Source organism: Notamacropus eugenii, chromosome 2 (assembly GCF_028372415.1).
Source record: "Notamacropus eugenii isolate mMacEug1 chromosome 2, mMacEug1.pri_v2, whole genome shotgun sequence".
Taxonomy (NCBI): domain Eukaryota; kingdom Metazoa; phylum Chordata; class Mammalia; order Diprotodontia; family Macropodidae; genus Notamacropus; species Notamacropus eugenii.
In genome coordinates, this window is record NC_092873.1 from 404,002,038 (window position 1) to 404,018,728 (window position 16,691).

Consider the following 16,691-nt stretch of genomic DNA (forward strand, 5'->3'; position numbering starts at 1 on the left):
TTATGCTGTGGCCAATCTGGTGGAATCATTCTCAAATATTTTAAAGCCTGATAGACTCTACCACAGATTATACTCCACTGAAATAGCCTTTTCATAAGAACCTAAAAACTGCCACAAAATAATATCCATGATCCATTCAACCCATTATTACTCGATTAATCATCTGTAACATCACAGAAAGATTTGTGATTAAGTATGTTTAACTTACATGTCAATTTCAAAAGATCACGAGTGTGTATACCAAATCATTTTGGTTTATTACTTACAACTCATTATGGACCTAGTATCTTACTATTTTTCTACGTCTTTCTGTACAAATTTCTACTTTTGTTCTCTATCTTTTGAGCTAAGAAATCAAGGTTACAATAAATTGTCATTTTTCCTTTATTTGCTCTATGTTTCTTCCTTTTATATTTCAAAGGTTGTTTCCTACATGCAGAACTGACATGTAAATAACATTTTAATTTTTCCATATTTTTCAGCATTCATCTTAACGAAGTCAAAATTTTTGTCACTCCTCATAAGATAAAAAGAGCTCTTTGACATCTAAATTTTTAGCTTCATTTTTCTTTATTCTTTAAATAGAAAGCTCTGCTGAGTTGAATGAATGGCAAGTAAAAACACAATGGATTTTCCAATGCACCATGCACATATACATCATAATTTTGTACAAGGACAGGATAATTTCATTTTATTTTTAATATTTTTCCTGATGACATGTGATGTTGGCTTGGTCATTTGACTACAGTTATTGGGCCAATATCTTCAAGGAAAAATACATAAGTCTTACAGTTTTTTATTGCAATTGTCCCTTTTTTGTTGTTGTTGTTAAGGAGTTTCTTTGCCTTTTAGTTTAAGCCTCTCCATTGTTTTGTCAAGGAAGTCTGACTAGTCAGTCTCAGGGACAAAAGGGAAGAGAATCACTGAACATTTCAAGAGTGGCCACTATCATACACCACCGACATTCCATAGACTTCCCAGAAAAGACTATACCTAATGTGAAACCCATCTCAGAGTGAACAAGTAATAGATTCATATTAATCAACCTAGGAGGCTAGGTGGCACAGTGGATAAAGTAGTGGGCCTGGATTCAGGAAGATGTGTATTCAAAACTTACCTTAGACACCTACTAGTGGTGTGACTCCGGACAAGTGACTTCCTTCTCAGTTTCCTTAGCTAGAAAATGGAAATCATGATTGCATCCACCCCCTAGAGTTGTTGGCAAATAGTAGGTGATAATTCCTTCCTTCCTTCCAAATGACAGACAATTCTAAATTTACCGGATCATAGCTTAAGAATTCATCATCCTACAAATATAGCTTGGATCATTTCCCCTACATTTTTCTATAATGAAACTAATCTTAGTAGGTCTTTCACTACCCAGCATGCCCTTAGGGTTATAGAAACTGATTGGAAATTCCACCAGCTACTTCCTCTTCATGATCACTATTTTTTATCCAGAAAGCTTATATTTTATCCAGAAAGTTTCCTTTTTACCCTTACTATTTATTTTTGTATTTCTATGCCAACTTCTAACCATGACACAAACTTCCTCCAATTCTTTCCAATGCCATGTGATTGTGAACAAGTAGATACTTGGTAGAGAGCATTTCAGTGAAGACTAATGGAGGGAGCAATAAAAATGATACTGTCATCAGTATATGCAGACAAAACAGAAAGGGGAGATAGATCACACATCAGGCATCAAGGTACCACATACTTGTGATAGATTCTAATTATCTATCTACTGGATCTCTCTCAAAAGCACAACAGCTAATGATTGCTTGGATGGCCTAATGATAATTTTCTACTGCAACAGGTTCAGGAATCAACAAAGAGGTTATTACTCTAGGATTTGAGTCTTGCCAAGAGGGGATTAATTGCTAGAATAGAAATTACTGACTACTGCAAGCAAGTGAGCAATCCATTGTAAAATGTGTTAATTCACAATATAAAAAAGTTTTATTAAGGATATAATATAAATGTGTAACTGTTTATATAAATTAAAATATCAATTTCTTAGGACGACCAATTTAAATTCACAAACCATTCTAAAAGTTGTATTTCATCTTTCATAAAATGTTTATTTTTCACTTCTCCTGAGCATTAAACATCTCACATAAGTGAATATTTTACAGGATCTTAATATTCTACCCAACACATTATTAACACATTATTTGAGTTAAATTGTATAATGTTATATTACTGCAATACTTACAGTAAGGAGAAAGAAACAATTCAGGAAATCAAATATCTTTAAGAAGAATGTTATTAAGCATAATGTAGACTAGCTATACTCAAAATGGAAAAGAATTAATTTTTTTTCAAAGCTTATTTGCCACATATGGAGAAAAGGTATTTTCATTCTTCATCCTATCATGTTTTTATTCTTTCCCCTACCAAATCCTTATTCTATATTTTAGAGCAGCATGCAGTACTTATCCTATTCAGTTCTTAGATTCCACTCTCAACAAAATAATCTTAAGATACAGACTTTATTGGACTTTTTTTCCCCATCTCAGAGACATAGGGGTATTGAGGAGTCTGAAGAAAATGCATAGTTTAACTAAGTCATAAATCAGATCATGAGTAAGGACGAAGAGGTGGTGCTTACGCACAACTTTCTACCAGGAAGCTAATGGCTGGCATTGACAGATCATTCACCTGTTAATATTTTCAGAGCTGTAGAAGGTGAAGAATTCCCATATATTCATATGCAGTAGAATTACAAAAAAAATATTCTTTAAGAAAGCATAAAATTGGTGAACATCAAAGTTATTTCCACTGCTTCTCCCTGGGTCATTTTTATTAAACCAAAAGGTGACAAAAGGTTTTTAAATCATCTGTTCTACTATAGGAAGGAGAATACTAGGCAAATACTGTTTTTCTAATATACACTGTGAATATACTTAAAGTCAATAAATATTTGATTACAACTATAAAGTTTAAATAAATTTAATAATTAAGAAATGAATGAACACGATGAAGCTTAGAAAGAAAAGTCTGTAAAAACTATACAAATCACTTTTTGTAAGGATATCATATCCAAATCTTAGTTTATCCTCAAGTTTCAATGTGATATAAGTCTGTTCTGGAATCCTTACATCATTCACAAAAGTCTAGAAGAGAACAAAATGAGAGAGAATGGATATTAAGTTTTATTCAGAATAATTACTTCATTTTTAGTAATGCTTAAACAAAGACAGTACAAAGTTACTATTGGATGCTAAAAGGCTGATAACATGAATAGAAGATACACTAGCCATACTATAATAGTCTTCTAGTGGAGAATTCCACATTACAAAAAAGTCTTCCCCATTATTGGGGAGGCTACTGCTTAAGCTTCATAATGACATTACCATACTAGAAATGAAAGAAGAAGCAGAATAATTCCATTAGTAAAGGGAACTGGAAATATTTCCAGAAGTTGCAAATTAACAAGGGTGGCTAGCATTTACACAGCGCTTTAAAATTTGCAAAGCACTTTACACATTTTCTCATTTCATCCACACAACAACTCTATGATGCAAGTATGATTATTACCCCCATTTTATAGATGATGAAACTGTCAATGCAAGAGGTTAAGGGACTAGCCCAAGAACACAGCTAGTATCTCAGTCAAAATTTCAACTCGGGTCTTTCTGACTCCCAGTCCAACACTCTTTATGTACTGTACACCTCTAGAAGCCTCAAATAAGTTATGAAGAGGGAAAAAGGAGAGGTACATATTGGAGGTGCCTGAAATGCATTAAGTAGGGCAAAATATACATGACATTATAAGAATTTATATTCTAGGACAAACTGATGATTGTGCTCACCCCCCAAATAGAAATAATACTGATCATTAGCCTATACTTACATAGTACTAAATGTTTACAAAGTACTATATATTCCACCTTCTATATGAAGCCTTTCTGACTCTTCTTGCACCTTGCTGCTAAGTGCCTCTACTAGGAGATTAAATTACACCAGAGTACTCTGTCTGTATCTTATATGTATATGCTTCTTTAATTTTGTCTTTCCCCTTTTCCATTAGAGTATGAGCTTCTTCAGTAAAGGGACCATGTTTTTGCTTTCTTTTGCATCAGTTCCTGGCAGTTTTTAAAAATAAACTTTTTATTGAAGTTTTCTGTTTCTTACTCCCCTCCCTGCTATTTCATATGACAAATGTCTTTGTTTCTTAGAAAGGAAAAAAAACTGCATAACTGATCCATACACTGAAAAAATCCGAAGACATGTACAATGTGTAAACCTGTAGGTCTCCCTCCTCTACCAAAGGGTAGGTTGAAGGGTATCTTCTCATATCTCCCACTTGATCTTTGTAATTTTGCTACATTTACTTTTTTTGGTGTGTTTCCTGGCACATTGTTAAATGTATACTAAATGTCTGTTAAATGTCTGACTTCCATAATTTTTCTCTTGGTAATCTCATAAATTACTATGGACTTAACTGTTATATTTATTCAAATAACTGTTAAATCTCTATCTCAAACTAGATGTCCCAGAAACATCTAAAATTCAATATGTCCCCAAATGAACTCATCAAATTGTCCCCCTAAAACTTTCTACTTTTTCAAATGTCCCTATTTTTGTAAAGGGCACTACTGTCCTTCTAGTCTCCCAGGTTTCTATGCAGCATACACAGGAGCACCTACTGTACAGGTTCTTAGATCTACTTTTCTAAAAGGAAAGCAACTTTTGAGGGGTCAACAATCTACTCGAATCAAGCACATATAGCATTCACTTAGTTTAGGAGAAAAAGTTAGCACTCTGAATTTCAGAGAAAATACAGAGAAATAAAAACCAACAGACAGGGCCTCCAATTGTCTGACTATAAGAAAAACATACATCACAGATCAACAGACAGATCCAACTGTCTGACCATTGTTACTTACATAGTTGTCAGAGAGAGAAGCACCAACATCTGGGTTTTCAAGGCTGCGGGGCTCCTTAGCAGCTTCCCAGAGTCTCATCTGGCATACAAATCTTCTTCTGAAAACTAAGCCCCAAAGTAAAACCTCACCTCAGAGTATTTATGTATATACTTTTTAGAGGCAAAGGGCAGGACCCTTTTACCCAGTGCCTCAATAGAAATTAACAAAAGATATTGAGGGCTCTTAATGGATGGGAAGATCTTTAACTCTTCCTTGCCTCCCACAATTACAACATTATCCAAGTTTCCACATTCTTCATCACCCCACTTCACAATCAGCTGTAAGAAACTTAATGTGTCTACTTTCGCTAGAGTACCTTGGATTACATGTCTACCATCTTACTTCTAATCCTCATCAACTGTCACTTAGAGAACCTAACCACTTCCTCCTCCATTGAACAATTAGAGATGAAAAAATAGAAAAAGGAAACAAAAAAATTCAGGAAAACAAATTTCCACATAAGTTGTAACCAAAAACATATGTATTATTCTGCATTTTGAGTCATTCACCCTTGGGGTGGGAGGGGGGTGACATATATGTGTGAGTGTGTACACACACATATGTGTATATATGTGTGTATATGTAAATATATATAATTTTCAGTTCTCTGGACTGGCAGTTTATCATTACACGACCATATTTCTAAAGTTTTTCAAAGTTGTTTTTCTTTTTGCTGTTGTACAAATTGTTCTCCTAGTTCCATAGTCCTGCTCACTTCACTTTGCATTAATTCACTGAGATCTTTCCAGTTTCCTCTGAAACTGTTTATTTCTCCATTTCGTATGAGATAATATTCCATAACTTTCATATATCATAATTCATTTAGTCATTCTTAGTCTTGCTTAGTCTCTATTTTTTGTCTCCTATTAAGAAAGTTGCTACAAATAATTTTATATGTAGAAATCTTTTTCCTCTTTATTTGAATTCTTTAGTAAGACACAGGGCTTTGGAGTGGCTATATAGCTGGTCAAAGGTTATGCAGAACTCAAAAACTGTGTGGCATAGTTCCAAATTACTTTCTTGACTTCACCTGGATTACTGCAACACCCTCTTATTTGGGTTCCCTGAGTCAAACTCTAGCCTCTAGTCCTACGCACTGCTATCAAAGTAATTTTCCCCAAATTCACCATATGAATCCCCTACTCCCTCAACTCCAGTGAACTCCTGTTATCTCTCTGAACAAATATAAACTCTTCTGTTGGGCTTTAAATCTCTTACGTACACAATCTGGTCTCAACTTGTCTTTCTAATATGATTAGATGTTACACCCTCTTTGCATGCGTTTTATGATCCAGTCGAATTGACCTGTTTTTTCTCCCTCACACATAACACTTCTCTATCCCTTTACAGTGTGTCCCATACCTGCAATGCACTTGTGCCTTTTGCTCTCCAAGTTATGGAAACTCTCTCTTCCTTTAAGACAGCTGAAACATCTCGATAAAGGCTTTCCTGAACCCTCCAACTATTAGTGCCTTTTTTCTCCAAATTACTATGCATATAACTTTATATTTATTCACTTTATATCAATGGTATTAAATAAATATAAGTTAGATGCAAGATAATGGGTAGGGGGCAGTGTGGAAAGAGAAGGGAACTAGCAACTAGAAGCATCAGGGAAAGCTTTATGTAGGATATAGCACAAATACCCTCTTCCTTATCCCCTCTTTCTTCCTTTAAGACAAAGTTCTTTCACATGAAGTCTTTCCCAATCTGTGAGTACTCTCTTTTCCCAAACAATCTTGTGGTTAACTACTTTGTATTTATCATATATGTGTGCATGTGTGCATGCACACACAAACACAAACATACATGTATTTGTTGTTATTCAGTTGTGTCCAACTCTTTGTGACCTCATTTGGGGTTTTCTTGGCAAAGATACTGAAATAGTTTGTCATTTCCATCTCCAGTTCATTTTACAGATGAGGAAACTGAGGCAAGTGGGGTAAATGACTTGCCCAGGGTCACCCAGTTATTAAGTGTCTGAGGCCAAACTTGAACTCAGGAAAATGAGTCATCCTAACACATGTGTGTATGCATATATGTGTGTATATGCACACATGTATGTATATGCATACACACTGTATAACATGCAGGTCTTTGTTGTTCTCCTACCCTCCCCCTACCTCCATTAGAGCTCCCAGGCAGTAGGTATATCTCCAGTACCTAGCACATGGGAGATGCTTAATAAATGTTGGACTACTTGACTGTGGTCCATGTTTTATAGCCATATAATATATTAACCTTAAAAATATGGGGGTTTGTTTCAGGAAAGGAGGGGAACAATGAAAACTGCATAATCTTCCATACAAAATCCAGCCTGCTCTCCTCATGTTTAGCTCTGGGCTCATGGTCCACCTGTGGCTGGTGAAGATACCACACTGATACACTAACTCAACTGGCCATCCATTTACGTGTCCCACTCTGCATAATATTCTTTATAGTAGTCTATTTCTAAGTATTTAAACATTCTAATAAAATAACCTAGTTTACTGTAGGAAATCCATTCCCAAGTGATATGAAAAGTTAAAATATTTCAGGTATTTGAAATTCAATACAACACACTATTCTCCATTAGAATATGAGTTCTTTGATGGCAAGAACCATGTTTTTACATTCTTTGTATCTCTAGCACTTGGAATAATTCCTTGCACACAGTTAAATGCTTAATAAATGCTTTTTATTTGACTGACAAAGCTGTTGCAGACAGATAATACACTAAATAACAGAGTAAATAGTCCAAAAGGCCTACAAGTGTAGTCAGAGAACAGGTCATCTGAAAAGGATCTAGAGATGCAAGGACGACTAGTTCAATGAGCTAAAAGAAAGCTAATGCTATCTAAAGTTACATGAAAGGGTGTACAGTGTCCACACACTGTTATAAGTATATTCAGGTTTTTCTGCATTTACAGTATTGTGTTCAGTTCTGGGCACTAAATTTTAGAAAGAATACTGAAAAAAAGAAGGAATGGTCATCAATATTAGTGTAAGAGAATAAACAAGTCAAAGAACACTAGATTTTTGACGAAAAGAGGTATTTGGGGCCCTTTTAAAAATAGTTTCAGAACAGAGGTGAATAAAATAATGAAAACACAAGTGACCAATTGTTAACTTACCCCATTTAGACTACCCAAATCCTTTACTAAGTGTTCATCTGCAGAGGCATCGTAGTTGACCACAGCATGTTGCTTATCCACGCTGCGTGACTGAAAAACAAATAGGAAAAAGTGATTTAAGTTTAATGACTAATCTTAATAAAAACAAGGAAATTAAAAAATTAAAAAACCTCAAAGATTTTTAATTATTTTTTTAATATTCCTAAACCATATGACTAATACATGGAAATGTATAATACAGCTTGGCAAAGTAAAATGTAAGTATACTAAAACTAAGATTAAATCAGGAATGTGAAAAATATCCTATCCTAATATTTAAGTATACATAAATCCTAACAAGTCCCTTTCTACCACCATCAATTTTTGGGTTTCACAATGATATGTGAAGCCAACTTTATTGAAACTAAAAGAGACCAAAATTTATGAGGCCAGCTATATTTTCTTAAAATTTAGAAAATAGTCAACTTTGTTTAATGATTTTTCTCTATTTTTGTGAACTACTACTAAAAGTAAATTAGCAATAAGTATGTTTTATTATCAAATATCCTCAAATAACCACCCCTACTAAACTTTTTTTTTCCATCTTGGGTTTTCTCTTCAATTATGACATAATTGACTTTTTAATTACAAAAATTATAGCACAGATTGTGTGGGAAAACGAAAATCTAATTAAAAAACAGAATAATTCTTGTTTTAAAGTAATTTCTCAATGTTGGATTACTAAAGGAATTCCTGAAAGATTGAAGAGATCAAACTTGAAAATAAATATTGTAGTACCAATTATCATTTGAATTACCATATACCAAACAGAGCATAATTTACAAAATGGTTTAAAAGATTCTTTTCTTTCCTATATTTTCTATTTTATTATATTATATATTCTAATACTACATATGCCCCTATGTTTTCCTTTCCTGGACTTAAAAAGAGAATGCTAATAAGGAAATCAGATATATTCAATCTCAAATAAATATGTTTGTAGTAGGTATGCTTGTACTTTGGGCTTCTGGTCTGTTGTTGTTTTAAAGATATAATTTCACGTATGAATAGGAAACAAAAAATTTCAGGATGAGCCGTAGGCTGAAATAGTGCAAAAAAAAAAATTGGTCAGCTACTCAGGAAGTATATTCTTTGCAATTTGTGCTTAGAAGACAAATCACTAAATTCCTCTACAACTTTGTGGGGCAAGAGATGACTTTTCAACTGTCAACAAGTATTTACTAATATAATAGTGTTGTAGTACTAAACGGGACCAAGTATAACGTATGGTCCATGACCTCAAGGAGCTTACAATCTAATTGAAACTAGTGAGTAATACACAGGTCAGTATAAAGGCTGAATTGGTTGAATATAAGGGCTGAAATGATATTTTAATTTTACATGGGGAATTTTCAAGTGAGGAAACTTCTACCAATACAGGTAGTATCTTCTCTGTGATTTATAATTTCAGAGAGTAGCCCATAGCAGTGGTGTCTCAAATAGAAAACAGATTTCTTCAAGTTGCACACTGAAGACTACAAATTAATATTATCTATATCATACTGTATTTTTATTTTAAAACATCTTCCAATTACATTTTCATCTTGTTTGGTCACACTCAGAAGCTACACAGGTTCTTGAGTTCCAGACCTATGGCCTAGAGCAAGAGATAAAGAAACTCATGCAAAGTCACAGAGCCAATACATGTCAGAGGCCCTTCAACTCAGGTTTTCTTGACTTTGAAGTTGGCTCTCTTTGCACAGTACTACATTGCCTTTTCAATATACTAAACCCTGAAATAAAACAATAAAAATTAGGGAAGGGGAAAATAATTCTACAGGAAGCTTGGCATGAGACCCAACTAGGTCAAATCATCTTGAAAGTACATGTAGCTGCAACTGAACTTGGGATAAGAAACAGATGAAAAATGAAAAGGACTTGCCAGTGTCTATCCTTTATAAATAACTATTTTCATTATTAGTGAGTGGAACTACCCTATTTCAAATCAATAGCACAGTCTCCAATGTGCTAATATGAACGGCAAATGTCATTTAAGATAAAGTTGAAAAGAATTTTTGGACTAAATCAAAAATAAAAGAAATAATATATGTAAATGATTCATTTCTGAAAACACTAAGGTATTAAAGAGGGAAATACTGAAATATTTTTTTTAATTTCTTACCAAACAAAGGCAATTAAGACAGCAGTACTTACCAACCTTACTTCTTAATTTCCATAAAATCTTTATTACAATTATCTATGCAGGTATTGAAGCGTATTTTTGATATTTAAAAAGTAAACATGTAGGCTTTCATGAATGATTTTTTATATCAGAACACATTGTTACAGCCACACAAGTGACTAAAAATTTAGAAGAATGTAAGATTCTGCTATTTACTGTTTTGGGGTTATAACAACAGTATTTATTAGAGGCAAAACAAAATCTTTAAATTTCTCTTCCAAAGACTCTTCCATGCACATATTTAGATAACAGATGCTGCCAAAGAGATAAATCTTATTCAATGACACTCTGATTATCAATATGAAGAAAGGCATACAACAGGTAGATACTCCATCAACAAGCATTTATTAAGCACTTAATCTGTGCCAGGCACTGTGCTATGTACTAGAGATATAAAAATTGGCAAAAAAAATATATAATCTAAGTACTAGTCCTGCTATTTGCATTCTGTGCTTACCTTTCTCTTTTAAAAAAACTTATTGATGCCTTTTGTTTTTATTTATTTCTTTATTTTGGGAGGCAACTGGAGTTAAGTGACTTGCTCAGGGTCACAGAGCTAGCAAGTGTCTGAGGCCAAATTTGAACTCAGGTACCTCCAACTCCAAGGCCAGTGCTCCCATCCACTGTGCCAGCTACCTGCCCTGATGCCTTTTATTTTTCAATCAGTGATTTCCAGATATTATTTCTTCCACTCTTACCATAAAATGAAGAATAAATTAAACAAAACCAAATGACACACCGATTGCCTTGATTACACAGAAGAGCGCGTTCAATATTTCTAACCTCCATTCCCCCTTCTGCAATGAAAAGGAGGCCCATTTCTTCTTCACTTTGCTTACTTCATGCTGTCTCCATCCATACAAGTCTTTCCGTATTTCTTTGAATTATTTATGTGAAGGCAAAGAAAAAAAAGGGGGAGAGGGGTCGTGTATCTTTCCTTCCTTGACTTCATTTTTAAACTAGCCTATATTTCAATGCATTAATTAAGCAATTATTTTTGCATCTATGTATTTACATTTCAGTCCCTTTTTAAGGCTTTTATAATTCGAATAAGTAAATGAAAGAAAAAGTACTTCTTAAGTTTTTACTACCTGTTAAGAACCATGCTACCTGCTGGAGAAAAACTGAAAAAGGAAACAGTCCCTTGCTCTCAAGGAGAACAACTCCTCAGCTGCAGAAGATACATTAATTGAGCAGCAAAGTGGCATAGGAGGTAGAACACTATGTCTAAGTCATGAAAACCTGAGTGCAAATTCGACCTCTTGATACTTCTAGCCACTTAACATCTGCTTCAGCTTTCTCATCTGTAAAATGGAGATAATAATAGCCCCCACTTACTGGGGTTGTTGTGAGGATCAAATGAGATAATATAAAGTCCTTAGCATAATGCCTGGCACATAGTAAGTGACACACACGTGTGTGTATTATCATTATCATTATTATTATTACATATAGAAGGGTTCAAGTATGGGCAGATAAGGCCTAGAAGTCCTAAGGGCAAAGCAATTTGGGAGATGGCAAGGCCTAAAGATCCTTAGGGTGTACTGACAGGTAAAGATGGCACTGCCCAAGGGTCCAAAGGATAGATAGTAATCTGGTAGCCCTCCATCTTACCAGAAGCTGCAGCTGATAATACCTTGCTCATCCAAGCAGTGACAACAGCCACGTTCTCTCTACAGAAGAGACCTGGCCACCACCGCAGGGCAGATGATAGTGGGTCTGATGGTCTAAGTATAATAGAAAGAAGATCTATGTGTCCATACAGAAAATGGAATTCAGGAAGAAAAGTTTGGGGAAGCAAAGCATTTTCTATTCCGGGGCTCCCTGGATACTGAAAGGATTGTGGCTAGCAGGAAATAGTCTCATTGCTACGAACTACTTCCATGGATAGGTTCTTATAATTACCAGTAACCTTCTCACAATGAGAAGTTGTATTTAGCAACTTAGTACTCTATCTTTCTCTCTCCCTGTAGGAAATATTGTTACTTCATACTTGCTAACAGTTTGTGATTCAGCTTTTACTTTTTCACTCTTAACTATATATGCTAGCTAGAAATTGCTTATAAGGAAAGCCCACTTGGCCAACAGAAGCAGTTTTAAGTCCATTGGTTTCTTCATGATATAGCTTGTAACAATATATCTTCTTCCTTATCTTTATCCTTATCTTATCCATATCTCTATCTTGTCAGTTATGAGAATTTTTCCCCTAACTACGAGTATATTGTGGAAAGCTGTCTAAGTGAGGAAAAGCTATAAGCCATTTCTTCCTTTCTCCCCTTTTGAACCAGAACATTGGTAATGCTGATTCTGTTTAAATCTCGATTTAGGATGAAACTGAAGGAGGTTGCCATGGGCTCTGCACTTTTTATCAAGCTTTTGGACTCCCATTTGTTTTTAATAGGTCAGTAAGAGATTTCATTACTGTTCTGTTTATTTCTCTATTTTGGGTCAGCTTGTTCCTAAAAGTGTAACCTGTTTTGTTTATGCCAGCTAACCCCTGAGGGGAATTCTGTTTTGTTCTGTGCTGGCATACTCCTATAGATAGACTTCATAGCAAGGACTGTGCCTCTCCTTAGTGATGTGTCTGAGGTCTGGGAATGTGAGAGGATATTATCTTTGATAGTGCTTTTAGGAGAAAAGAAAAAAAAAATCTTGAGGCCTGCAGTGCAATATTAAACAAAGGAAAAAAAAAACTAGAACACTACTTGATTGGCACAGAGAGGTTTCTAACTTGCAATCTGCTTTGGCTGTCTGTTAACAGGGAGTATATGAATACTAGCTAAAGTAATTTTTTTCCTTTCCTTATTTCTGTTTATATATATGAGTGGTTTAAATTCAATTAAGTTAGATTAATTTATGCCAAGGCAGGTAAGATAGACAACTATATTTCATTAGAATCAGTTTGTTCAGCCATTACCCAATCAATGGGAACTTCTTCTGTTTCAGATTCTTTGCTCCCATATAGTATTCAGTTCTAAGTGCTTTATTTTAGGAAGACTAGGAATGTTCAGAAGGGAGAAGAATGGGGATTCCCCCAAAACCTTAATGAGTTGGATCAAAACACTAAAACTGATATTCAATAGGGATAAATATAAGGTATTTTATTTTTTAAAAAAATCAACTGTATAAATACTGAAAGGGTAAAGATATAACTAGGAAGCAGTTCACATGTAAAAGATGTAAATGATTTTGGTGGACTACAAGACCAATGAGGCAGTCTCTATAACTTGTCTGACAAGACAGATAATAACATGACATTTAGTTATGATAACAAAGGAAAATGGAAAAGAATATATAGTGCCTACTATGTGCTAGACACTGAAGCTAAGCACTTTTTTCAGTATTACATTATTTGATGTGCACAACAATCTCACAAGGTAGGTGCTATTATTATCATCCCCATAGGTGGTATTATTGTACTCCCCATCAAAGAAATTGAAACAGAAATAACCGACTTGGCCAGGGTCACATGTAGCTCTGTGTCTGGGAACAAATTTCCACTCAGGTCTTCCTGACTCCAGGCCCAGTGAAACTAGCTGCCTATGATAACAGAGGTATAATGTCCAAATACAGTGAAAAAACAGAATGTAGTCTGAATATCTTAAGGTTTGTCATGGGGTGAAAGGGTTAAATTTTGTCTGAGTCCCAGGGAGCAAATGAAAAGCAAAGTGTGGGAATTAGAAAGAAATAGATTTCAGTTCAAACATAAGGAAAACTTTCCTAACAATCATATCTGTATAGAAATGAAATTTGTTGCCTGAGGGGGCAGTGAACTCCTAGCACCTAGATATCTTTAATAGGTTAGAACAGATGACCTCTAGGGTCCCTTCCAATTCTAAGATTCTATAAGATAGAACAGAACAGAAGGATTACAAGGTTTCAAAAGTCTAATGAAAGAGAAAGAAAGATGACAAATTCAACAGACAGGGAATATGCAAATAGGAACTGATATGTAATTTGTATGTGGGAGTAAGCAATGGATGGGCTACATTTTGAATGTAGTTTCAGTGACAATAAAATATGTAGTGAAAATGTCCTTAAAACCTCTAGTTTCAAGGTGTGAAACTAGAAGGACTAGACATACAAATCTGAAAGCTGCCTTTGTAGAAGTGATACTTGAGGCCAGAAGAATGGTGGGTTCTCTAAGAAACACTGTGGAAAGAAGCTATAAAAAAGGACTGAGATTTGAAACAGTCAGGAAAAGGAAGACAAAAAACAAACTAACAAACAAAACAGCAAAGAAAACAAAACAAAAAAAAAGAGTAGTCAGAAACAGGAGAAAAAGAAACTGTGTCAAAAAACAAAGGAATTTCTAGGAGGAAGTGGTCAGCATTGCAAATGTAGCACAGTAATCAAGGAGATTTAGCAGCAGTACAAAAAAAAAAAAACAACAACAAAACGAACTTGGAGCAGAGGAATGAATCTGAATCTCAGTTCAGGTATTTAGTTGCACAAGACTCAGGCAACTTGTAACTCCCCTTCTTAGTTTCAATTTTATCCACTTGTAACTCCCCTTCTTAGTTTCAATTTTATCCACTTGTAACTCCCCTTATTAGTTTCAGTTTTATCACCTACAAAATGAAATTATAATTAAGTACTACAGAATTGTAGACAGGTCGAAATGAGATAAAAAAACATGAGAGAACTTTGTAAACCTGAAAATTATACACAGGTAAAGAAAAATGCTTTAAAAGGAGGAAAGGCTTCATTAAATACTGGAATAAATGTCAAAAGAACTGAGTCCTAGCTTAATTACTAGGTAGCACTGGTCAAGTCACAACATTTTTTAGATCTCTGTATTTCCATCTGTAAAATGAAGATAAATACAACTTTTCCTATCTCATTCAGTTTTGCTCCAGGGATCAAATCAGAGATAATAGTTACAGAAAGCACTTACTAAGCTGTAATATACGAATGAAGATTAGCATGTTAAAAAGAGCTATTTCAAGAGGTATCTTTTTACAGCGCCCCTAGATATTAAAGATATGACCATGGATTTGTCCTGGATATATTCAGTATACAAAACTCAGCAAACACAAAATCTTTATATGAATATTTAGAATATTATGTTTGAACATTATTCTTGATTGCTATAAATGACACCTCAAAGATCCATTAGAAAATAAAATTATTTCAAGCAGAGTAAGCAGAGACTGTCATTCTCTGTTGCAACCTCAGCACCTACTACGATATGGGGCATATAGTAGGTGCTTAATAAAAATTTTTTGCTCTACTCATTTTGTTAGTTGTTAAAAGGCTAAATCAGTCTTATATTCTCAGAACGATTTAAGGCTATTCAATGGCTATTTATGCCAGCTAGCTCTTAAGAGGAATCCTGTTTTGCTTTGTGCTGGTACGCTGCTATAAATGGAATCCAGCCAAGGCTCTAACATAAGAAAAGCAGAACTTTTTTTAAATTGCCAAAATAAATACTAAGTTGTATTTTTCAAATTCATCACATTAAGTTAGGTTCTTGAAGTCCAAAAGTTTCATTGCCTTTGAATAGATTCATTGTTCTACACACATTCTGTTTAGCCAGATATAACTGGACACCTTCATAGCTAACAATCATTTTCTCAATGTATTAATACATTAGCTACCTAGCTCTAAATGGTTTTCTGAATTGTATTTGTATAGCATTTGTATAACTGTATTTGTGTAACATTTTGAAATTTAGAAAGAAAACCTTCAATGAGATGAATAAGGGTATAAAAATCACACATTTCAATAACAAAATGTATAGTATAGGACTGTCCTCAAAGAATATTAAATAAAATAAGTTAACTTTTTATTTATTTCTTCCTCTTATAGGCTATTGTATAAGAATGCAAACTAATCATAATATATTAAACAAAACATTTCCAAAATATATGTCTTAGGTTTTGTACATAGATTCAACAACCATTACATATATTTCCAAGAAAATGGACTTTAGGATGAGGATCTAATTAAATATTTTTTGGCCATAGGCTTTGAAAAGTGTCTTAATGAGAGAAAACAAGGAGATTAGAAATAATCAATGGTAGCAAGGTTATGGCATTTCAACAGATTATTAACAAAGCCAAGCAGTTAAGAGATAGAAAGAGAAACTCCATTTAAAGTAACTGTGAACAATATAAAATATTTGGGACTCTACCTGCTACAACAATCCCAGGAACTAAAAGAATACAATTACAAAACACTTTTCACACAAATAAAGTCAGATCTAAATAATTGGGAAAATGTCAGTTGCTCATGGGCAGGCCAAGGTAATATAACAAAAATGATAATTCTACTTAAATGAATTTACTTATTCAGAGCCATACCAAACAAACTACCAAAAATTATTTTATAGAGCCAGGAAAAATAATAACAAAATTCATCTGGAAGAACAAAAGGTCTAGCATATTAAGGAAATTGATTAAAATAAATGAAAGGGGAGGT

General features: G+C 34.2%; 1 protein-coding gene across 7 annotated transcripts in view; it reads right to left on the bottom strand.

Annotated features, from left to right (window-relative positions):
• Positions 1-16,691, bottom strand: part of CEP170 (centrosomal protein 170) — a 173,699-nt gene that overhangs the window by 100,304 nt on the left and 56,704 nt on the right. For all 7 annotated transcript variants that reach the window (XM_072647599.1, XM_072647598.1, XM_072647597.1 and 4 more), the window contains exons 3-4: positions 8,048-8,137; positions 3,038-3,119 (exon numbers count right to left, since the gene is read on the bottom strand). In XM_072647599.1, coding sequence (XP_072503700.1) covers positions 3,038-3,119; positions 8,048-8,137 — 172 coding nt within the window. The remainder of the gene's footprint in view (positions 1-3,037; positions 3,120-8,047; positions 8,138-16,691) is intronic.